The sequence below is a fragment of the Dermochelys coriacea genome, chromosome 8 (genome assembly GCF_009764565.3).
Source record: "Dermochelys coriacea isolate rDerCor1 chromosome 8, rDerCor1.pri.v4, whole genome shotgun sequence".
In the NCBI taxonomy this organism is placed as follows: domain Eukaryota; kingdom Metazoa; phylum Chordata; order Testudines; family Dermochelyidae; genus Dermochelys; species Dermochelys coriacea.
Window position 1 is genome coordinate 102,981,744 of NC_050075.1, and position 24,756 is coordinate 103,006,499.

General features: G+C 44.1%; 1 protein-coding gene across 2 annotated transcripts; it reads left to right on the forward strand.

Moving 5' to 3' along the window:
- Positions 1-555: 555 nt before the first annotated feature.
- On the forward strand, positions 556-23,949 carry ATPAF1 (ATP synthase mitochondrial F1 complex assembly factor 1). 2 transcript variants are annotated; one of them, XM_043490655.1, is made up of 9 exons: positions 556-844; positions 4,446-4,554; positions 6,421-6,471; positions 7,218-7,280; positions 8,593-8,643; positions 11,713-11,760; positions 14,268-14,363; positions 19,157-19,311; positions 19,445-21,099. In XM_043490655.1, the coding sequence occupies exons 1-8, from the start codon at positions 615-617 to the stop codon at positions 19,301-19,303; spliced, it is 795 nt and encodes a 264-aa protein (XP_043346590.1). In that variant the 5' UTR covers positions 556-614; the 3' UTR covers positions 19,304-19,311; positions 19,445-21,099. The 2 variants fall into 2 exon arrangements, with proteins under 2 accessions (XP_043346590.1, XP_038268056.1); XM_038412128.2 differs by lacking the exon at positions 19,445-21,099 and adding an exon at positions 22,696-23,949 and having other exon boundaries at positions 583-844; positions 19,157-19,264.
- The last annotated feature ends 807 nt before the right edge of the window (positions 23,950-24,756 follow it).

Here is a 24,756-nt window from a genome sequence, read left to right on the forward strand (position 1 = left end):
CACTGGGACGGAGGGGGCTGCTGAGGGGGGAGCCCAGGGGGATGGAGGGGGCTGCCGAGGGGGGGAGTGCAGGGGGATGGGGGGTCACTGGGATGGAGGGGGCTGCTGAGGGGGGAGCCCAGGGGGATGGGGGGTCACTGGGACGGAGGGGGCTGCCGAGGGGGGGAGCCCAGGGGGATGGGGGGTCACTGGGACGGAGGGGGCTGCTGGGGGGGAGCCCAGGGGGATGGGGGGGTCACTGGGACGGAGGGGGCTGCCGAGGGGGGAGCCCAAGGGGATGGGGGGGGTCACTGGGATGGAGGGGGCTGCCGAGGGGGGAGCCTAAGGGGATGGGGGGTCACTGGGATGGAGGGGGCTGCCGAGGGGGGGAGCCCACCCCTGCCCATCCTGGCTAATAGCCAACTATTGGGTGCCTAAGCTCGGGGCTTCCCATGGGCTGTATAATACAGTTCTCCCCCTTCCAGCCCCTAATCCCCCCTCCCTCCCCCCCACGCTTCACCCCGCCTTCTCCTCCCCTAGTCAACTCCCCCCGCCCCTCCCGGAACCCTTGGTGCCCGGAACCCTGGCGCGGGCGGCGCGGCGGAGCCGGCGGGGTTTGGAGGCGGAGCCGCGGCATGTGGGGCGCCGGGGGGGAGCCGATGGCGGGGGCTCTGCAGCAGGCGTCCGGCCTGTACCGGGGGGCGCTGGCGCTGCGCAGCCGGGCCGTGCTGCGGCCCCTGGGCCTGCTCTCCCCGCCGGCCCGGCTGCTGGCGGTGCCGCGGGGCCCAGCCGGGGGGGGCGAGCCCGGCCTGGAGGAGAACCCCTTCTACGGGAGGTACCGGGACAAGATCCTGGCGCTGCGCAGGTGCGGGGGGGGCCCTGGGGGGTCACTGGGATGGAGGGGGCTGCCGAGGGGAGAGCCCAGGGGGATGGGGGGGTCACTTGGACGGAGGGGGCTGCAGAGGGGGGGAGCCCAGGGGATGGGGGGGTCACTGGGATGGAGGGGGCTGCAGAGGGGAGAGCCCAGGGGGATGGGGGGGTCACTTGGACGGAGGGGGCTGCAGAGGGGGGGAGCCCAGGGGGATGGGGGGTCACTGGGATGGAGGGGGCTGCTGAGGGGAGGAGCCCAGGGGGATGGGGAGTCACTGGGACGGAGGGGGCTGCAGAGGGGGGGAGCCCAGGGGATGGGGGGGTCACTGGGATGGAGGGGGCTGCTGAGGGGGGGAGCCCAGGGGGATGGGGAGTCACTGGGACGGAGGGGGCTGCAGAGGGGGGGAGCCCAGGGGATGGGGGGGTCACTGGGATGGAGGGGGCTGCCGAGGGGGGGAGCCCAGGGGGATGGGGGGTCACTGGGATGGAGGGGGCTGCCGAGGGGGGGAGCCCAGGGGGATGGGGGGTCACTGGGATGGAGGGGGCTGCTGAGGGGGGGAGCCCAGGGGGATGGGGGGTCACTGGGACGGAGGGGGCTGCCGAGGGGGGGAGCCCAGGGGGATGGGGGGTCACTGGGATGGAGGGGCCCCCCTGGGCCATTGAGGGGAGAGGACACTCCTGGGGGATGGGGCTGGAGACCTCAGGCATTGGGGTTCTGACAGCATTGGGAGCAGGGGGAATGGCACACGGGGGGGGGGGGAGCTGGTGCTTGGTGGGACTTGGGGTTCAGGGGTGCTGGGAGAGGCCCAGAGTTTGGGTCTCCTGGAAGCAGATGGAGCCTTCAGAGTTTGGGGGGCAGTGAGGGTTTGGGGCTCTGACGGGAATGGGGCAGGGGGAGCGACGGGGGAGCTATGGAGTGCTCTGGGATGTGGTAGATGGGACCCTGCAGAACGTAGTCTGGGACATGGTGTTCTCAAAGGTCTAGATATTACAGTGATGTGGAGAGCACATAAATACATAGTAGATAGAGGTTGACATTGACATAAGGGGGCTTTAGGGAGAGATTGTGACAATAGGGAGGGATATTTGGCTGGGAGGCAGGGTACCTTATTATGTAATGCATAAAGGGGTGGGTGATTTTACATTTTTTTCAGGAAGGTGTGACAAGGGGGTGAGGAGTGGGTCTTGAAAATCACCAAAAAAATGTGTTAGGTAGTTTATGGACAGTCCCACACCCAAAATCTAACACGCCTCTGTCATTTGATGCTGTCATTTGACATAAGAATGGCCATACTAAGTCAGACCAAAGGTCCATCTAGCCCAGTATCCTGTCTCCCAACAGTGGCCAATGCCGGATGCCCCAGAGGGAATGAACAAAACAGGTAATCATCAAGTGATCCATCCCTTGTCGCCCATTCCCAGCTTCAGGCAAACAGAGGCTAAGGACACCATCCCTGTCCATCCTGGCTAATAGCCATTGATGGACCTATCCTCCATGAATGTATCTAGTTATTTTTTGACATGTTCAAGTAAGTTACTGGAAAGCTCTAGTGTAGTTTATGCACCAGATTTGACCTTGGTTCTGATTATGATAAGCACAACCTTGCATAGCTCCTGGGTTCTAGCCCTGTGTCCTTCATCTGGCTGGATGAATCCTTTTTGTCTGAAATTACTTGTTCTACTGTTGTACTGTAGAATGCCCGGGGCTGTGTCTTTATAAAAATGAGCTGTGTTTGAAGCCAAATTCAGCCTATAAATACAGCCACACAACTCTCAATTTAGACTACGCTGGGTGCATATATTTATCTGTGGGTATCATTGGCGCCAATGTGATCAGTTTAACAGTAAATAGATTTGCCTCGTCTACTAGAAAATAGAGCCCTGCACAGACACAAAATTTGTATCCACATCCAATCCGGGATCCACAAACACGGTCTGCTGATATAAACTGGATATCTGCAGATTTGCAGGGCTCTAACTAGAAACACTGAGAATAGAAATCTGTGCTATGGAAAGTCAAGTTTTAAAATGCCAGAATCATAGAATCATAGAATCATAGAATATCAGGGTTGGAAGGGACCCCAGAAGGTCATCTAGTCCAACCCCCTGCTCAAAGCAGGACCAAGTCCCAGTTAAATCATCCCAGCCAGGGCTTTGTCAAGCCTGACCTTAAAAACCTCTAAGGAAGGAGATTCTACCACCTCCCTAGGTAACGCATTCCAGTGTTTCACCACCCTCTTAGTGAAAAAGTTTTTCCTAATATCCAATCTAAACCTCCCCCATTGCAACTTGAGACCATTACTCCTCGTTCTGTCATCTGCTACCATTGAGAACAGTCTAGAGCCATCCTCTTTGAAACCCCCTTTCAGGTAGTTGAAAGCAGCTATCAAATCCCCCCTCATTCTTCTCTTCTGCAGACTAAACAATCCCAGCTCCCTCAGCCTCTCCTCATAAGTCATGTGCTCTAGACCCCTAATCATTTTCGTTGCCCTTCGTTGTACTCTTTCCAATTTATCCACATCCTTCCTGTAGTGTGGGGCCCAAAACTGGACACAGTACTCCAGATGAGGCCTCACCAGTGTCGAATAGAGGGGAACGATCACGTCCCTCGATCTGCTCGCTATGCCCCTACTTATACATCCCAAAATGCCATTGGCCTTCTTGGCAACAAGGGCACACTGCTGACTCATATCCAGCTTCTCGTCCACTGTCACCCCTAGGTCCTTTTCCGCAGAACTGCTGCCGAGCCATTCGGTCCCTAGTCTGTAGCGGTGCATTGGATTCTTCCATCCTAAGTGCAGGACCCTGCACTTATCCTTATTGAACCTCATTAGATTTCTTTTGGCCCAATCCTCCAATTTGTCTAGGTCCTTCTGTATCCTATCCCTCCCCTCCAGCGTATCTACCACTCCTCCCAGTTTAGTATCATCCGCAAATTTGCTGAGAGTGCAATCCACACCATCCTCCAGATCATTTATGAAGATATTGAACAAAACGGGCCCCAGGACCGACCCCTGGGGCACTCCACTTGACACCGGCTGCCAACTAGACATGGAGCCATTGATCACTACCCGTTGAGCCCGACAATCTAGCCAGCTTTCTACCCACCTTATAGTGCATTCATCCAGCCCATACTTCCTTAACTTGCTGACAAGAATGCTGTGGGAGACCGTGTCAAAAGCTTTGCTAAAGTCAAGAAACAATACATCCACTGCTTTCCCTTCATCCACAGAACCAGTAATCTCATCATAAAAGGCGATTAGATTAGTCAGGCATGACCTTCCCTTGGTGAATCCATGCTGACTGTTCCTGATCACTTTCCTCTCCTCTAAGTGCTTCAGGATTGATTCTTTGAGGACCTGCTCCATGATTTTTCCAGGGACTGAGGTGAGGCTGACCGGCCTGTAGTTCCCAGGATCCTCCTTCTTCCCTTTTTTAAAGATGGGCACTACATTAGCCTTTTTCCAGTCATCCGGGACTTCCCCCATTCGCCACGAGTTTTCAAAGATAATGGCCAAGGGCTCTGCAATCACAGCCGCCAATTCCTTCAGCATGGTAGTAGCCAAAATGTAGTAATATTCTCAGTTTTGTTTCAGATCCAATCCAGGTGTTTTTGAATCCCGCATGGAGAAACGAAGTGAAGTGAAAAAGCAGCCAGTGGGACATTCCAAGCAAACGGAATTTATCAGATATATGGAAGAAAAGGCAAGACCAATTGTTAAGTTCGTTCAATATCATGTTTAAATTAGCTTCAAAATGTCATCTTTTACAGCTGTAATCCTGGAATGGGAATTACTGTCTGGAATTAAAAATGTTCCTGTTTGCTATTTATATGGTGCCTGAAAGTACAAGGCTCATTGAAAATATGCAAGACAGTTGCTTGCCCCAAATGGTGATATTGCTGTTAGTAAATGCTGTGTTTGAATCTTATTCAAAGTGTTTGTGATCAGTCCCAGATCCATGAGGTCCAACTTGGTTGACACATTCTCTCTCCTTCTTTCTCTTTTTATGAATAAACAAACTATTGAATAGTATTGGATCTGGAATGGGTCTTTATAGGGCCTCTGATGTTTCCCAACTTAATGCTGAACAATTAATAATATTGAGTGATTAGGCAGTTGCATATTGATTTCGTAATTAATAATCTACATTAATTTACTCCTATTGTTGATGTTTACTTGTCCTGATCCAGTATTTTATCTAAGTTAATTGCATTTTAAGCATCTTTACTACTTATTTCCTTCCAGAGACACTGCTAGAATGTTGCAGGGACACCATCTTCTCTTGGTGGGCATGAAGCCTAATGCAGAGTTAATTTTTCTATAGTGTTTTTCTGTGTGTGAAGTATCAGTGCACCACTTACCCAGTCTAGACTGGTGTATTGAGTGTATTGCCTTAAAGTGCATTGGTTACAGGATGCTCCGCCAGGTGACCCACCACCATCACCACACGTAGGGTGCTGAAGTTGTGCTCATTCACGCATTGGGTGCATCCAATTAGGACTTCACATTTTTATGAGCTTGAGTTGCATGGACGTGTACAGGAGTTCAAGTCTGAGAACTGTGGAAATCCTCAACTGGTTGATTAAGAGGCTGGAGGGACTGAGCTGTGAGGAAAGATATAGACCGCAAGTAGGATATATGTCAATAGTCCTGTTAAAGTCAATGAGACCATTTATGCTTACATACCTTGCTGGGTCAGCTCATAAAAAAAACTACCTATAGCTTGGCTAGGCAGGGACTAAAGGAAGACTTAACTTCTTATAAGTATTTGAAGTTATAAACACCAAGAAGGGAGAGGAATTATTTTCACTCCATGCATCTGAAAAAGTGGTGTTTTTACCCACGAAAGCTTATACTCAAATAAATCTGTTAGTGCCACTGGACTCCTTGTTGTTTTTGTGGATACAGACTAACACAGCTACTCCCTGATACTAGTTTCTCCAGGTTCATTTTCATCACTGTTACAGTGAGCATGATTTGAAATCTTGTTTTACTAGATCTGGAATATACTTGCTTGCTTTAAAGGTGTTGAAACTAGTTTTGGCCTGTCCACACAAGTAGTTAAATAATTTTCTGTACCAGTTAAGGTGGAGGCTGCTGTCTATATTTGTCAGCAAGCGTCTGCTGTGATCAGTGTGTAGACAGGGGCCATGAGAAGTGCTGGAATCTCCATTGTTTGAGGCTCTTTAAAAGAGACGAGGTTTTGAAGCAATAGGCAATCCTTCATTAGCTACAAGGGTGGGCATGTTGTCTTAACTGATATTTCCTTTGCTAATTTCTGTTGTTCTTGTTTATTTGTAATACCCCAATGTGCTTCAAGAACAGAGCAGAGGAACAATGCAGTGGGTATGACCTCATGTTAAAGAAAACCTGTAGGTCTAATTTTAGACCTTGTCAATGCCCCTCTAACAACCAAGGTTACTAACTACATAGGTATGTCCTTTGGTTTCTTCACTTCCGCTCACAGGGCACGTGCTTTGTCAATGGGCATATTATGCTTACTGGATATGGCAGTATAAATAACATGAAAACAAACTTAAAAACTTTAAAGGCTTATTTTTAATTTTAGGCAGGAGCCTTGGGCACAAAGGCATCAAAGGAAGGATTCACAAAAGACAAGGTAAGATAACACGGACCTCCACATCCGGCTATGGCATGCCTGTGAATCAAGCATGGAGATTAATTTTAAACACTGCATTATCTGTAGGCCAGTTGTTGTGTGGGATGTAGGAATCCAAAATTCCTTGTGTTGTATCTCATTTTAGGAGTTTTTTTAGTACTGGACTAGTCTTAAAATCCCAGAGTAGTTCAGAGGGTTCCATTCCTATCCTTGTCTCTGTGAAATATTAGAGGTCCGTGCTATTCTAGGGATCAATCTTGAATGCACACAGAAATTGATACAAAAAATTAAGCTCCCTTTAGATCTTATTGATACCTCTCCTAGTTCCATCAAAGGAGATGCTGCAGAGGGACTGTATTGTAGTTAATATTTCAGTGCCAGCAATCTCCTTGTTTAAAATTGTGAAAGCTACTGACAGAGCTCATGCAGGTAATGGTTGAAAGAGAAAAGGTCACAAAACATATTACAAGCACATGGGTCTTGTTGCAGTTAGATTCCTGGAACCAACATATACCATGTTTCCTTATGGATTCTGTTACTTAGCTCAGTATATATTTCCTTTTCTTTTCATTGTAGGACTATCTTATGACTTACCTTTTTTTTTTTTTTTTTTTTTTTGACAACTAAGTGTACCAGGTATGGTTTAAATGAGATGTCATTTCTGAACTTTCTGCAGCCTGCATTTGTCCTGTGTAACGTACCAGTGAATTGCCTTCGTTGTGACTTCTTTGTGCTTTCTGTTGCAGACACTTGATTCAATACTTAATGTTGAAATGGTGAAAGAGAAAACACCAGAGGAAATAAAACAGGTGATACATTTACGTGGAAATTTTACAATTAAATGTTAATCGTCATTCTAGAATTCACTTATTAGTATTTTACGTGTGAGGTTGGAATGTGCACTAAGAAGAATTGTGAAAATAAAGGCATCTCTTTCAGCCAAACATTAAAAAAAAAAATTAAATAGAAACAAAAATAAAAGTTGTCTCGGGGTTAGGTAACGTGACATGGAACCTTTCGCCTTTGGGTAGATCAGCAGTTTATATCTCGACCTGATCAGTCAACAATTGCCTTCAGTGCAACTGGCAGTGTCCCAACAATTGGATAAACGTGGCAACTGAATTGCCTGGTGACCAGCTGCAGTCAGAGTTGAAGCATGTTGATGAGACATCTTGCAGGAAGCTAATGTCGCCTGTGCTATACCTATTCTGCGATTCTTCAGAAGAACTGACAGCCCTGGCTAGCGTTAACAACACTTAGGAGGAAGGGAGGGAAGTGAATTTTTATTAACAGTAAGATTAAAGGTTGTTTTCCTGGTACAGTTGTGGGCATTCCACTGAGATTTATTTTCCCCTTTTTGTTTTTTTTAAATCTGCTTCCATTCTACATCTCTGAAGCAGCCAAACCAAGCAGAGGTTTTCTGTTTGCTCATCAGATTGTGAGGCAATGGTGTATAATAGGGTACCTTGTGTGCACAAATGTCTCTAGGGCTGCACCACACTTCAAGATTTCATTTGTTAAAGGCCATTCTGAAGATTCTGATTAAGTATCAAGGATTAGAGGGAGACAGTGTTGTCTAGCAGTTAGAAAAGAGTTTTGAGAGTCTGGGTTGTATTTCTGTCACTGACTTTATTAGTGACTTTGGGCTGGTCATATAAATCACTTTCCCTGCATGCATAATGAAAAGAACTTAATCAAATGCTTTGAAATTCTCAGAAGCAAAACACTATGCAAATACAGAGAATCATTAAAAATATAAGTACTGTCTTCTGATGGGAAGGGTCTTGTACATTCCTTACTTAGAAATAATCATTTGCTTGAGTTCTGTGTTTGTGAAAAGTCACGTGGTCTGAAGCATTTCTCACCATCACTAAGTTGGGCCACCAAATCTGACCCCATTGTTTATGGCAGTTGTCTGGTTGAAATATGTATTATTTGATAGTAGTAGTATTGGAACATGGAATTATAGCTTTCAAAAATATATGGAAAAATGCCCCCTGCCCTGATGTACTTACAAACGAAGATTAGTTGATAAATGAATACTTTTAAAGGTGTTTAATATTAAATGCTAGATGCTTGTTTATGGTGTTAATCATATATGGCTTCCCTCCTTTCTTACAGATCTGGAAGCAATATTTTTCTGCAAAAGATACAGTTTATGCAGTTATTCCTGTAAGTAGTTACTTTAACAAAATGTACACCAGGGAGGTCAGCATAAAAAGCTTTGCAATACAAGCTTCCTTTCCCCTAGGTGTCTGTTGCTTGTAACAACAATCACTTAATGAAAGTAAGGTTTCTAACCCCAGTCTCCTTCCTAAACTGACCAGCCATAATTCTGCATGTAAGATCAGTAATTTGAAAGTCAAGCTTTTTAGGCTTCCGTTGACCTCAGTGATCTTTGGAGAAGGCCCCTTGTGTATATTAAATGCATAGTCTTCATACTTTCCCAATTGTTGACTTTCAGACTCACTAATGCCTGTGGTATCAGTCTCCTTTCTGCAGCACTGGGATCACACCCAGGTCTCTCTCATAGCAGTGTGGAGCAGTGGTCTGTTAGACCAGAATAGTTCTGAAAAATTTCAGTCAGAACGGTTTATCCATTTCCAAGAACGAGTCTAGGGGAAAATATATGGCTTTTCCCATGTTAAATAATTCTGGCGACCTTTTCTCTAGTGCCGCGTGCTTTGGAGCAAGGACTTGAAAATTGGTAGTAAGGTAGCTTTTGTGTCCAGGGTGAGTTTTGTGTGTCCCCAAGGAATCTGCCCAAATTTGGTAAAAATCCTTGTTTCAAACCAGGGCAGATCAAAGCGCACTATGGAACTTTTCGTGTGCGGCAGCTGGATCCATTTGGTCAGTTAGTGTGTGTCAGGCTACTGCAGGGTAGATTTACACCTCAGCTAACTGCAGTCTTAGACAATCCCAGCTTTTCAGTGACACCCCATGAGCAGCCTCTCCCAATTCATTCAGCCTCCCCCTGTCTTTTCTTTCTAGGTCCTTGGTCTGGAAATGGCTTATTGTTTGATTTGCTCTCTCTTCCCGTCACAGCTATAAACCTGGCTGTTGTGTTTGGGGGTGGGGGGGGTGTAAGGGAACTCCTTATCTGGGCCAGTGTTTTGCCTTTCCTGCTTGGTTTCTTTAACAACCGCTTTTGATCTTACTCCATAGCAATAAACACCATAAACAAACACAGAGGCGTGTATCATATTCATAAAGTATAATATAGATAAGTCTCAGTTCATCATAGCTAAGGCTGCAGTTTAGTCACAGAGGTCATGGCAGTCACGGATTCCGGGACTTCCATGACTTCTTCGGCTTCAGCTGTCAGCGGCTTGCAGGGGGGGCTGCAGCCAGGGCCATGCGCCCATACCCCGTGGCTTGCTGTGGGGGCTGCAGCCAGGGCCCCTGCTCCATGGCCACGGCTGCAGCAGGGGCCGTGTGCTCCCCTCACAGCTTCCCAGGGTCATGCACCACTCTCCCCCCCCCCCCCCCCAGGCGGCGGCAGCCAGGGCTGTGCACTTGTGGCTGGGGTTGGAGTCGAACTGTGTGCCCCTGTCCCGCAGCGGGAGCCAGCTCCGGAGTAGGGGCTGTGCGCCCCCCCCCGCCCGTGGCTGCTAGAGCCGGGGCTTTGCCCCCATGGTGAGGGGCTCAGTCTGTCAGTGTTCCCTCCTCCCGCCCCCATGGGACTTCTGCTGTCATTCCCCCCATTTAGCCCTGCCCGCCGGGTTATTTTTAGTAAAGTCATGGACAGGTCACGGGCTCCCATGAATTTTTGTTTATTGTCCGTGACCTGTCCATGACTTTTACTAAAAACAACTGTGACAAAATCTTAACCTTAATCATAGTTGCTCATTCCTAGAGCACAGTCCGTCCTGTGCACTGGATGAGGCAGAGATGCCGTGGAAAAAATCGTTTATGATCCTGTAATGAAAGACTGGATCATGCCTATGTGCAAGAGGGTCAAATTAAGGTTGCACAAGCAACTTGAATTCTGGCATTTCCTAACTTTTGAGTGCTTGACTTTGCAACCTTAATGTCCTTTTAACATAATGTTTGTGGGTAATATAAAGTATATATACTTAAAGAGAGAGCTTTAATTGGAGACATCTTATTGCCAATAATAGCAGAGTAGTTCTCAGAAGAGGAACAATCTTTTTGTTATATATTGCACCCCCTATTTATCTGAGAGGCTGTGGATTGTTCTAAAACTTAAGTATAAACCAGATCTTGTATAAGTAGGGGAGCAATGCACGGTGCATGTTGTTTAAGGAAGCAACTGCATTTCAATAGCCTTCAGTTTTACTTGGCTGGATGCTGAATTATCTCTTTACAGAGTCCAAAAGGAGGCTAGGAGCTTCATCGTTCGAGCCCTGCAAATCCACAGAGATCTGCTTTATATCCGCAGACCATGTTTGCGGATCACGGATGGATGTGGATCCAAATTTTATATCTAAAGCCCTGCAAATCTGCGGATATCTGTTTAATATCCACGGATCATTTTTGTGGACCGGGTGCAGATACAAATTTTGTATCAGTGCAGAGCTCTATTCGTAGTACAGTTGAACAGCACATTTCTTCTGCCCTGAATATTTTATAATCTGTATTAGCATATGATGCAGCAAAAGGGCAAAGAAAACAGCGGGGAGGGGATATTGGGGAACACTTGAACGAAATTACGTTGTTATGCAGGAAAGGCATGTATGCAGCATGGTGGAACTCGCATGTTTGTGGGGAACAATATAACTTAAGATAAATATGATGTATGACTCACTTGAATGATAATCTGGCTTGTACTGTAATAAAGAGCAGAAGAGAATCTATAATTTAAGTTCCTATGGGTCAGCAACCTGCCTGTTTGCTTGTGTATAAAGCACCACCATGCCCTCCAGTGAACTATACTGGAGAAAAAAAAGTATAAGTCTGAAGTGTAGACATTTTTCAAGAGATAAAAGCTTTGAATTCCAAGAGTTTGTTTACTGTCTTCCAGGGACTGCATTGTCTAGAAGGGATGCTGATGATACTTAGGCAATAAGAGCTAACTATAACTTTCCATTTGCTCATTTCTGCAAACCTTACCAATTAAGGCAGCCTAACTTGCTTAATTGTTAATATTTACATATTTGAGACCGACTGTATATGCAGGTTGAACCGTATAAAGTTTAATGGAGTGACTGAGTGATAACTGTGTATCCATTATTTTCATGTTGTGAAAGTTAACTAAATGATCTTGTTTCATCTCCAAAGGCAGAGACGTTCGATGTAATATGGAAGCGGGCCCGGAATTGTCCGTCGGTAAGTGTGATAGATATTACATGCATATATAGCTTTAATGGATTTCTTCTACATAGAAGTTAGAGTAGAAGATTATAAACTTTTGACCTTTTGTTATTCAGATTAATTGTCAGAACTTGATTGGTAAAAGCCATTTGATCAAGTATTTGTTTTAGCGGTCAGTTAAAGACACCAGGATGCTCAGATCTGTCAAATATTTCAGTATGGGCATAACAGGTAAGCAGTTCTACAACCAAACAGCCTCCCAAGCTTAGTTTTATGATGGAGATTTAGCTACATGCCTCATATTCACTGTATTAGGTGTCATGTAGTTAAATCGCCTGCATGCGGCTCTGTGGAGAAGCGAGCCGCAAATGCTACAGCGAGAACCCCGTGCATCAGCACATTGTCTGGTGTCTCACTTCTCTTTCAGGTCCCGTGTTGTCCTTTCTCTTTGTGTGTGATAGTGTTACAGATGCAACTATGAAGCCAAATAGACCAAAATCTCAGGAGAGAAGTTGCTTTCAAGCTGCTGTGGGACAGAGTTAGAAAAACTAAACAAGTGTGAAAGCTATTCGCCTCTCCTCGTCCCTGACTGACCTTTTGTGACTTCACCCCAGATGCTGCAATGAGGGATTAAAGGGCAAGAATGTCGGGAGTGCTTGGCCACCATCTCGTTGTACAGTAACTCCTCACTTAACGTTGTAGTTATGTTCCTGAAAAATGCAATTTAAGCAAAATGATGTTAAGTGAATCCAATTTCTCCATAAGAATTAATGTAAATAGGGGGAGTTAGGTTCCAGAGAAATTTTTTTTTGCCAGACAAAGACTATATATATATATACACACAAGTTTTAAACAAACAATTTAATACTGTACACAGCGATGATGATTGTGAAGCTTGGTTGAGGTGGTGAAGTCAGAGGGTGGGATATTTCCCAGGGAATGCCTTACTGCTAAAAGATGAACTAGCAATTGGGTGAGCCCTCAAGAGTTAACTTGTTGTTAATGTAGCCTCACGCTCTACAAGGCAGCACAAATGGAGGGAAGGGAGACAGAATGGCAGACAGAGACACACACCCTGTGTGTGAGAGGGAGAGATGCGCATTTCCCCTTTAAGTACGCTGACACCACTCTTAAGTACACTGCCTTGTTAAAAGAAAAGCAGTACTTGTGGCACCTTAGAGACTAACAAATTTATTAGAGCATAAGCTTTCATGAGCTACAGCTCACTTCATCGAATGCATCCGATGAAGTGAGCTGTAGCTCACGAAAGCTTATGCTCTAATAAATTTGTTAGTCTCTAAGGTGCCACAAGTACTGCTTTTCTTTTTGTGAATACAGACTAACACGGCTGCTACTCTGAAACCTGCCTTGTTAAGTTAATCAGCAAGCTGAGACTGCAGCAGCTGCTGCCAGGAAGCTCCCTCTGTCCTGAGCCCTGTCCTGTGTCCCCCTGCTCTATGGAGAAAGGGTAAGCAGGGCGGGGCAGGAGCAGGGGGGAGGGGGACACCCTGACATTAGTTCCCCTGTCTCTCCCTCCCCCTCCCCGCCCCCAGCAAGCAGGAGGCTCGGGGAGCAGCTCCAAGGCAGAGGGCAGGAGCAGCACACAGCTGTGGGGGGAGGGACAGCTGAACTGCGGGCAATTGATAGCCTGCTGGGCGACTTCTGCACAGGAAACTTAGGGAGGGGGGAGCTGACAGGGGGACTGCCGGTCCAGCCTCGTTCCAAGCCCCCACCAGCTCGCTCCAACAGGCTGCTCTTCCTGCAAGCAGTGGACAAAGCAGGCAGCTGCCAAAGGACATTATAAGGGAGCATTGCACAACTTTAAACGAGCATGTTCTCTAATTGATCAGCAACGAAACAACGTTAACCGGGATGACTTTAAGTGAAGAGTTACTATACCATACTGTTCACTGTCCAGTTTTAAATATCTCAAAACACTGTTACTGAACATCCTCCATGAGTCCCTCCCATGGCAGTGAATCAACCGATTCTGAGAACACAGTAAAGTTTAGGGTCATGAATCTTTTAAATCTGAGCTTCTAAAACTAACTACTAGGAAATGTGAAGCTGGTGTGTTGTCTGCCTGGAAGATTGATGCCCCCTCTCTCCACAAAGAAGGTAGTAAATGGGAAGCAGCAGTGCAGACTTCCCTATGCTGCCCTGCTAGTAAGGCTCAACCCAAGCCTTTGTGTATTTTCCTCACCATCGGGAAGGCTTTCCTGGTGGTGGGGAAAGACTCCAGGAGGAGGTTGGCAGCAGGGAAGCACTCTAGCAGCTCCCTTTCAGTGTGGTGTGTAGCTACACACCACAACGTGGGCACAGCCTACTTTTCACTGTAGCTACATGTACCCTACACTCCAGCACCAGTGTAGAAAAGCCGTAAGCTCTGTCTCCATCACCAACTCCCTACTGTGACTCCTAACAAGGTTGCCAGTTGGGTCCCATTTCATGCAGTGGGGATGCCCATTTACGCTGACGTGGAGTGGGAGCACATATAACACTGACTGTCTTTTTCTCTGCAGTTTCTGTGTGCTTTGCCAAGGAAAGAAGGCTACGAGTTTTTTGTGGGGCAGTGGTCAGGGACAGAACTGCACTTCACCGCGCTTATAAACATTCAGGTGGGTGTATTTTCTTGTATTGCTCTCCAGGGTTAGGTTTGAGACTCCAGCTGTATTCGACTCTGAGTGATGTCTAGACACAGAGGTATCTTTAAACAAAACTACAAAACCATGCAATAGTTTGCATGGTTTCCTCCAGCTCCATGTCACGCAGCATATACAGGGCTGGTGCATGATTTTGAATGAGGCATTCTAGTTCGGTGATAGTGTATTTCTTCTTGGTGTTGTAAATGAAAGAGGTTGTAATCGTCTCAGATGTTTGTTAGGCCCTAACGCTTTTTGTTCCATTTGATTTGCCATACTAGATCAAACAACTGCTCTAGTGTTCTGTAGCCTTACCCTACCTGTTCGTAGTCTGTCTACTCAATTAAGCAAGATTTCCTTTCACACACCCACCAGCAATCAGTTTATGCATGAAGTATTTGACTACTCTTCTCTTAGCCGGTGCATATGAGAACCAGAAAATCATCCCAACCTCAGACTGGCTCAGTACGTGGATGGGAGACTCCAAGATTCAGTTTGTGACATTCATTCCTCTGAATCAGAACTTGATAATCCCTTGTTCATTGCCTCCCACAAGCTTTCTTTAGGTTCAGCTATTAGCAAAACACCCGTGAGATCCAGTGTGCTAAGCCGCCTCACTCTTCCTTCAAGTCTTTTCTGGAGTTGCTTCTTTTTCATTTGCTTTCCAGTTTGGCTTTTCCCTCCACCACTTCTGCCATCTTGCCTTATTTTGTTCCCTTTAACCTTTGAAATATATTAATAAACAAGTTAAATAAAAAAGTGTGGGGAGAACCACAGGGCCAACAATGTACTTAACGTAAGCTTCTCTTGTGACCTTTTCAGTTTATCATCACTCACTGACCTTTGTCTATCTTAGATTGTAAACTCCTCAACAGGGAGAACAGCACTGGGTTTGTGAGTAAAGCACCATGCACTCTTATGGTGGTACAGCAATAATCATAGAATCATAGAATATCAGGGTTGAAAGGGACCTCAGGAGGTCATTTAGTCCAACCCCCTGCTCAAAGCAGGACCTAATCCCCAACTAAATCATCCCAGCCAGGGCTTTGTCAAGCCTGACCTTAAAAACCTATAAGGATGGAGATTCCACCACCTCCCTAGGTAACCCATTCCAGTGCTTCACCACCCTCCTTGTGAAAAAGTTTTTCCTAATATCCAACCTAGACCTCCGCACTGCAACTTGACACCATTACTCCTTATTCTGACAATAATAATTATAATAGTCCCTAGCTCTTAGATAGTGCTTTTCATCAGTAGATCTGGAAGCACTTTACAAAGGAGGTCAGAATCATTATCTACCACCCATGCTGCAGGGTGGTACTGCAATGCTGGAAGTGCCATATTTTCGGATTTGAAATCAAAGAGCTGACGGTTTACAGCCACTAAACGTTCCTTGGTACCTCTTGCAAGAATAGAGAAGCTAATCCTGATTGGTCATTCAGATGCTGACACTATAAATGACCTCTCCATTTTTAATTGGATAAGGTATTCCCTTTTGATTCTCAGTTGAAGTATAGTGATTTGGGATGTAAAACAGTTGATGTCGTTGATCCCAGAGGAAGCTTCATTTCTTTAGTGGATGAAATGTTTCCTGTTTTTAGTTTCTAAGTAATTGTGGGATCCTTGAGCATGAAATGTGCTATATAAACATAAAATTGAATGATTATATTTTGACCATTTGCAGCTTTGGAGTCTGTAAATTCATCACATCCGACATAAAGTAGTACCATAGACATGGAAATTGTCACTGTCATTGTTTTCCCAATTTTGGCACTATGCCACTGACTCTCAAATAATAAAAATGTTGCCAGTTCTGATGATTCCATGCTGAAGTTTATGAATTTGATGAAATAGATATGTGGACCCTTCAGTGGTATCATATAATTTAATATAGGAGATATTAAGCAGTTCTCTAGTATTTCCTTGGTTCTGTATTTACTGCCTTATGAAAATGTTTGAGTCATAAATAAAATGTCTATAAAGATCTTGGCTTCTAACCCCTCTATGATTTAATTTTGTTGTAGATCAGCATAGTTATTCTTGTTCGTTTTAGACAGGTTTTCTAATTTCTCTTCTCCCTATGATTAGTTTGACACCTATATATTATGTACTTAAATTATTATCTAGAATAAACCTTTTCTAACTCAAAAGGTATTGTCCTAAACGTGAGGTAACTCTATTTTGGACTTAATTGTGACACATAAAGATGAATGGTTTCAGAGTAGCAGCCGTGTTAGTCTGTATTCGCAAAAAAGAAAAGGAGTACTTGTGGCACCTTAGAGACTAACAAATTTATTTGAGCATAAGCTTTCGTGAGCTACAGCTCACTTCATCCGATGACGTGAGCTGTAGCTCACGAAAGCTTGTGCTCAAATAAATTTGTTAGTCTCTAAGGTGCCACAAGTACTCCCTTTTTTTTTTTTTTTTTTTTTTATAAAGATGAATGAATCACTGGACTGGAAGCTGGTGGTTGCCTAGGGACCAGCGATCATGACTTGATTGCATTCAAACTGAGCAAACAAAGGAAAATCCCAGCCAGTAATATATTGGTGCTTTAAAAGGGCTAATTTTCCAAAGATGAGGCAAATTATCAGAGAAATTGATTGAGGGGAAAAATTTAGACAGAAAAATATGAAAATTGAGAGTTATTAGCCAAAAAGCCATGATTCCACAATCAATAAAATGGACATATTTGCCTAAAAGCCAATTGTGGTTCAGTGGTGAAGTGAAGGCAGCAATTAGAATTTAAAAGGCAATATATAACAAATGGAAAAGGGGTGGGGGGGGGGAAGATAGCAGTCAATATACATTAGAAAGTCTGAAGGGTAGAAAATTGATCAGGAAAGCTAAAAACATCAGAGAAAAATGGCTGACAGGGCTAAGGACAATGAGAAGGAGGTTTTAAACATGTTGGGAACAAAAGAAATCACAGCAGTGGATAGGCCCATTACTAGATGTAGATGGTAAAACTGTTAATGGTACAGAAAAGGCAGAAGTGCTCGTTAAATATTTCTGGTCTGTATTTGTAACAAAGCAGGATAATGTACTCCTATCACCTGAGGATGATGAAGTACTTTCTAGTCCATTAGTGACTGAGGATGTTACATCAACTAAGGATACATATTTTTAAATCAGCAGGCCCAGATAACTTGCACCCCAGAGTAATGAAAGAGCTGGCTCATGAGATCTCTAGTCCTCTGATGTTAATTTTTAATAAAACTTGGAATACCAGGGAAATTCAGAAGACTGGGAGAGAGCTAATGTTGTGCCAATTTCAATTAAAGAATGGGAATATAATTAATGTCAGTCAACATGGTTGTAAGGAAAATAGGTCTTGTCAAACGCACCTGATTTCATTCTTTGAGGCGATTCCAAGTGTGGTTGATAACAATAACTTAGTAGATGTAATAGACTTTTGTAAGGTGTTTGACTCGCTACCCCATGATGGTCTGATTTAAAAATTAGCACCGTACAGCATTAGTAAGGCACACATTACACGGATTAAGACCTGGCTGACTGCAAATCTCAAAAAGTGATTTTTCAATGGGGAATCGTCATCAAATGGTGATGTTTTTAGTGGGGCTCTGAAGGGAGCGGTTCTAGGCCTGACGTTTTCATCAGTGGTCTAGAAGTAAATACTGATAAAATTTACAGATGACATGCAGATTGGGGGAGTGGTAAATAATGAGGAGGACAGGGTAGTCGTACAGAGCCATTTGGATCATTTGGTAAGTTGGACCCATTCAAACAAATGTCTTTAATACAGCCATTTGCAAAGATATATATCTAGAAACAGTGAATACAGGCCATATCTACATAATGGGGACTGGGTTTTTGAAAGCAGTGACCTGAAAAGGATGTAGGGGTCATAGTGGACAAGCAATTCACCATGAGTTCCCAGTGTGATGCTGTGGCAAAAAGGGCTAATGAGATCCTTGGATGTTAAACGGGAGTAGTGAGGAGGTGTGCAGGAAAAGGATTTTACCTCTGCACATGGTAAAACCAAGCCTGAGTAAGGGAATGGGGTCCACATTTTAAAAAGGATGTTGAAAAATTGGAGAGGAGGCAGAAGAGAGAGAGAAAATGATTCATAGGCTGGAGAAAACGCCTCACCATGGGTGATTTAAAGAGCTCAATCTGTTTTAGTTTATCAGAAGGACAACTGAGAGATGACTTGAGTACAGGATATACAGGCTTTCAAAGGGAGAAAATACCAGGTACTACCAGGCTCTTTAATCTAGCTGAGGAAGGCAGAACGCAAACCAATGGCTAGAGCTAAAGCCAGCAAATTCAAATGATAAGCGAGGCACACATTTTTATCAGTGAGAATGATGAACTGTAGAAACAAACTACCAAGGAAAGTGATGGATTCTTCATCTCTTGCTGTCTTCAGATCAGGACTGGGGGCCTTTCTGGAAGTTATGCTGTAGCTGAACACAAGTTATTGGGCTCAATCCAGGGGTAACTGGGTAAAATGTAATGGTCTCTGCTATACAGAAGATCAGATTAGATGATCTAATAGTCCCATCTGGCCTTAAACTCTATGAATCTGTGACTTACTGTTGGCTACAGATACACAAGTGCAAATAATTGACTCTTAATTAAAATGGCCTCTCCTTGATCTTGCTAGGAGAACAGTGGGGAGACTCTGAATGAGTAAGTCTATGCACACAGTTGATATTCAGATTCTTTTTTAGCAGACTATTAAATATGCTATAAATCTAGAGTTTTTCTAGGGCACTGTTAAGTCTCTCTCTTATCTCCTGCAGACCCGAGGTGAAACTGCCTCTAGCCAGTTGATCTTGTACCATTATCCTGAACTTCAGAAGGAAAAGGGAATAGTGCTAATGACAGCCGAAATGGACTCCAGTTTCCTGGTAAGAGAATCCCATATTGTTTCCTTAGTGATCTTCTAAGATCTGATACTCTGGTATTTCTTTAAAAACAATTAAAAGCTAAGTCCTGTAAAGCCACACTGAGTGGAATGATCAGGTGATTTTCTGAATGAGAAGTGCTGTTCTTCTTCCATCCTTCCCTAAAGTGATTAGGTTAAAGAAATCTACAGCTATCCATTGAATAATTAACGTAGGGAATGGCAGAAAAATTCCTGAAGTCTGCAGACTGGGTGTCTAGTGATTTGTATTTTATGCCGCATCTAATTCCCCCATGCCCCTCGTTCTTGACGGTAGCATAATTCAGAAGGATAATTGAGAAAAGTGCAGAATTTTGGAGTCTCTGTTTCTCTTTTTTAGGGAAGGGGATTTAAAAAATAATAGTAAAAAGTTGGCACTTCCCAGCAATGTTAAAACATACTTTTTAAAATTAACACTGATGGACAAATCAGGAGGCCCTTTTTTTAAGCCTGCACTGGATTTTCTTTGTGCCTTCCCGTACCTCCCCTGAGTGAGGATGTACTGCCACTTGGATAGCTCTCATAGGACATGTAATGAGCTTATGGGACTCATGTTGCCAATAACATGAATAGCACGCTTACAGAATGTTTTCTTAGAGGATGGGCTGTTAAAGGGCGAGAGTTTAAGGTCGTTTCATGTTATTTGGAACAATCTGCCAAAGGAAGTGATGGATTCTCCATCTCATGAAGTATTCAGATCAATATTGGACGCCTTTCTGATAGATGTACTTTAGTCAAACACAGTTATTGGATTCAGTGCTGAGATAACTGGATGAAATTCTATAGTCTGTGCTATGCAGGACGTCAGACTAAATAATCTAATGGCCCCTTCTGGTCTTAAAATCTATGAATGTAGATACCTTAACTCTGCATTTCCACACATTTGGCAAAACAAAGTGTGACATTTTACTGTAATGCACGTTTTCTTTTCCTCCAATATTAGTTGATTTTCAATCACCCCAATGTTCCATTGTTGGTAATTTCCAATTTTAACTCTGTAACCAAAGTTTTGTCTGTGAATTATATTATATATAAGTATATTCTATCTTAATACTAGAGTGAGGCAAATACTCAAAATAAAAACCTTTCAGTGAATGTTTGTATGAATTTTTAAACAAATTTGTTTCATCTCTCTGCTTTCTGTAATGTTTCTATAAACTAATTTTACATCCTCATTCCACTGTCTTTACTCGTGAACAGGATCCCCTGCTGCTGTTTATTTTTTCTTGTAAATGTCCTCTCTTGAACATTTCACAATCTCTTTATTAGCATTTTGCTCACTATACAAACAGGCAACCGTTGTAAGACATACAGTATCCACTACACATATGACCAGACAGAGAGATAACCATCTGTGATCTCTTGCTATGAAAGAAACCTGTCGGGTACGCATCACATCCTGGTTACCTGCCTTAAGAACATAATTTTCAGTATAGACATAGAACTCCTTAAATATTATCCGTACATACATTTCACAGTGATTATGATATCCAATGGGCTACCGGATCTCGGTAGTGACCTCACGTGACACCCTTTAGTGAATTATTATGCATACATCTGACACAGGGTATCACTGTAAAACTCTGTGTGCCTCGTGTGTCCTCTGTCTGTCTGCATCAAGAAGTTCCTGGGTCACAAATGTTCATAGAAATAGTTAGTGTGGAAATTGGAGAATATTCAAGGAAAATGGCTTTTTAATTCAGAAACCATGCTGCAGGCAACAAAAATAAATAGGGGTATGGAACGGCTGCCATATCAGGAGTGATTGAGACTGGGACTTTTCAGCTTGGAAAAGAGACGACTAAGGGGGGATATGATAGAGGTTTATAAAATCACGACAGGTGTAAATAAAGTAAGAAAATAAGAGAGAAAGTAAATAAGGAAGTGTTATTGACTCCTTCTAACACATGAACTAGGGGTCACCAAACGAAATTGATAGGCAGCAGGTTTAAAACAAACACAAGGAAGTATTTTTTTACACAATGCACAGTCAACCTATGGAACTCCTTGCCAGAGGAAGTTGTGAAGGCCAAGACTATAACAGGGTTCAAAAAAGAACTAGATAAATTCATGGAGGATAAGTCCATCAATGGCTGTTAGTTAGGTTGGACAGGGATGGTGTCCCTAGCCTCTGTTTGCCAGAAGCTGGGAATAAGCGATGGGATGGATTACTTGATGATTACCTGTTCTGATTGTTAGTTACTCATCCAGTCGGGAAACTGAGGCATGTGACCGGAAGTCCAATCAAAATGAACCAGCACAGCTTGGCTATTGGATATGCTTGAAGAACTGCTCCCAAGCAGAACATTTTGAATAATTTTCTATAATTAATAAAATTGAGAAAATTCCAGTCTTTTTCTCTTATAGTTTCCAAACAGGTGAAATTGGTCCTTCTCTTTGGGCCATGTCTGCACACACAATTGAACCACTCTAACTTATATCTGTCTAGTTAAAGTAGTAGGACACTTTAGCGTGGATGCAGTTATGCTGATTTAAAGGTTCCTTACACCAGTATCACTTACTCCTATATGGGAAGGGGAATAAGTAGGGAGGCCACTTGTCTGGCTTTGAAACAGACAGTCCTCATTTGGGCTGATTTGTCCTCTGTCTAATATTGGGACAAAACCGGACGTAGTTGTGTCTAGTATTGGATGAGGGCACCGTCTTTAAGAGCGTGCCACTCCACCTCCTCTGTCATGACCTTGAATGCACCGTGCGGGGTGACCCACACACTGTGCATGCGAGGTCATGGTGGGCAGGCAGGACTATACCATTCCCTGAAGTACCTGAATGTCTGGTTGACTGAGAGTGGCCACCCTAGGAATAAGCCATACCAGTATAAAGCACCTTTATACCAGCATAACTCTGTCCACATTAGCGGTTGTACTGGTATAACTATGTCTATAAAATAAAATCTCACCCCTAACTGAGAGAATTTTGTACTGCTATAAAAACTGTGTTGCTCAGAACTTTGTTCTGAGTTCTTTGCCTAGCTGTGTTTAATACAGAGTATTATTGAAAACTTTTACGAAGGAAGTCTGACAAGGAGTGGAGGGAAAAGTTAAGACATTCAGAGTCTTGGAGGGAGGGGAGCATGGAAAGGGGTGGTGGAGCTGTGGTTCCTGAAATGCGTAGCTATAAGGAGATCAAGTTAGTAGGAGCAGCACAGAGGTAAGTAGGTCAATGATGATGGATCAGGCTTGTGGGGAACTTTGAAAAATGTGAACTTTGAATAGAGTTAGGAGCTGAGTAGGAAGTTTGCTAAGGATGGATCTGTTCGCAGCTTTTCAGCAACCGCGGAGCTTTTTGAAAAGCGAACTTACTTTCATGCCAGAACTGCTACTTTCGCTATTTTGATAAGTTCTTTTTTTCTTTTTCTTTTTTTAAACCTTACAGAATGTCCCCGAAGCTCAATGCATAGCCAATCAGGTGCAGCTTTTCTATGCAACGGATCGTCCAGAGACCTATGGATTAGTGGAGACCTTCAATCACAGACCTAATGAGTTTAAGTACATGGCCGTTATAGCAGAGCTTGAGCAGAGTGGACTTGGAAGAGAACTGAGACCTTGATGGGACCCTGATAAAGCATAGTGTCTGATTTGCACAGCATCTGGGCCAGACGCAACCGAAATTACTCATTGGAAAGGGTCCTTGACACAAGAGTTTTTTTAATTGGGGGCAAACTCCACTTTTTATATGGGGCCTGTTTGCTCTAGAGTTGGGCTGGACAAAAAAAAGATTCAGGGAGTGATATTCGCCCCTGACTATTTTGTATCAGTGAAAGGAAATTTGGCAGCCTAACTAGGGCTGAATGGGAACAATGCACCTTAACACAATCTCATCAAAACAACTCTTTCAATATCTAATGCCTGAGTGCTGTATTCCTTTTGAAATGATAAATCAAATGAGAGAAGGGAGGTTACTTACGGGAATATGTCAGCCACTGGAGAGAGAGAGAGAGAGAGAGAGAGAACAAAGGATGTTTATGTTCAGTAAAAGCTATTTGGAAGTTGTCCTCCACTATAACTGCACGGGTCAGTGATTTTTATCTTGTATGAAGATTATAAATTCCCCTCTTTCATCCAGCTGTGAAAATACAATGCAGTTGATGATCTAAGACAGGCTCCTCTTTGTTGATTAATGTGTGGGATTCCCTACATAAGATGCATGCTTTTCTTTCTATTCTAGTGCAGCTGAGGACAAAAAAACACTCAGCTGACTTAGATTTGGCTCTGGGAATGTCAGGTTTTTTAATTGAAACATGAACTTCATTCAGGTGCCCAGCTGTTAGGTGACTATATTGGAGATCATTTCACCGATGACAGGATGTGATAAATGGGGTTTTCTTTTTGCATATTGGGCTTTCTAAAGTGGTCCAGCAGATAATTAAATTGTTTTAGAGATCATACTAGTTCATTTTCAGATATCGTCTAGACAGTCAGCTCTTAAACATGTCAGCATTTGAAAAGGGTAGAATATAGTTTTCCTTTATCATTTGGAAAGACACTATATACAACATTAAAAATGGTCGGGAATAGAGAATTTTGTAATTCTGTTCAGGATTACCATGGGATAACTCACATTCACTCCAGTGCATATATCACACATGATATAACTGAACAGCCATTAAAGTGAGTCTGCCTTAATAAACCTTGGTGATCTCTGGTGAAACTAGCACCTTTCCTGCAAAAATCTTTCAAGCATTGCCTGAAGTCTTGTTTGCAATGACAGTGGGAAGCAGCCACTGAATCCTTGAACAAGGGCCATAACGATATGCACAGTGAGGATGCAAAAGCTGTGCACAGCTCATTGATAATATGATGCTAGTGCACAGCTCGAGAAGTAAACGAAAGGCAGCCAAGGTTTCTCTGCAGTTGTAGCTGCGGGCGAATAAAACGGCAGTGTTTTTCAAATGGATTTCAACCCCCTTGGGAGCAATAATTACCATCTTTAGCACATCCTGCATGTTGGTAGTATCCAGAGCACCTTGCAAAGGTTCTTTACTCCTTCCAGCTCCCGATGGGGTGGGTGAGCATTATTTGTCAGAGTGGGAAATAGAGCTAGGAAGGGTAAGAGATCTGCCCCCAGCCAGAGAGGGAGCAGTGATTGGAGCAAGGATTGTGCTTGACCCATTATTAGAATTAGGCAGAGGTGTGAATGGGGCTGACCTATCAAGTTGTGCACATTGTTCACTTATGTACATAGTTCATTACTATTATCCTCCCCACTCCACCCCCCCCACACACACTGCTGCTTCTCTCCTGTTGGGCCAGCGCTTGCTCCCTTGATTCATACTGTGCTCATGTAGCTCTCCCTACTCCTGGTAGAAGGAGGTTCAGGTATCTCCTGAGAAGGTCTGACCCTCTCCCTAACCCTGGACCCTCTGGAGGCTTCTCCACATGGTCTTGGGGACAAGGTGGACACTGGTCAGGGCAAGTGGAAGAGGGGGTGGGGATG

Excerpts from the sequence above, each read along its gene's own strand:
- ATPAF1 (XM_038412128.2), top strand. The coding sequence starts at position 615 with ATGTGGGGCGCCGGGGGGGAGCCGATGGCGGGGGCTCTGCAGCAGGCG. Across the intron at positions 8,644-11,712 it reads CAGTTTATGCAGTTATTCCT|GCAGAGACGTTCGATGTAAT; the intron begins GTAAGTAGTTAC and ends TCATCTCCAAAG. Across the intron at positions 19,265-22,695 it reads AAATGGACTCCAGTTTCCTG|AATGTCCCCGAAGCTCAATG; the intron begins GTAAGAGAATCC and ends TAAACCTTACAG.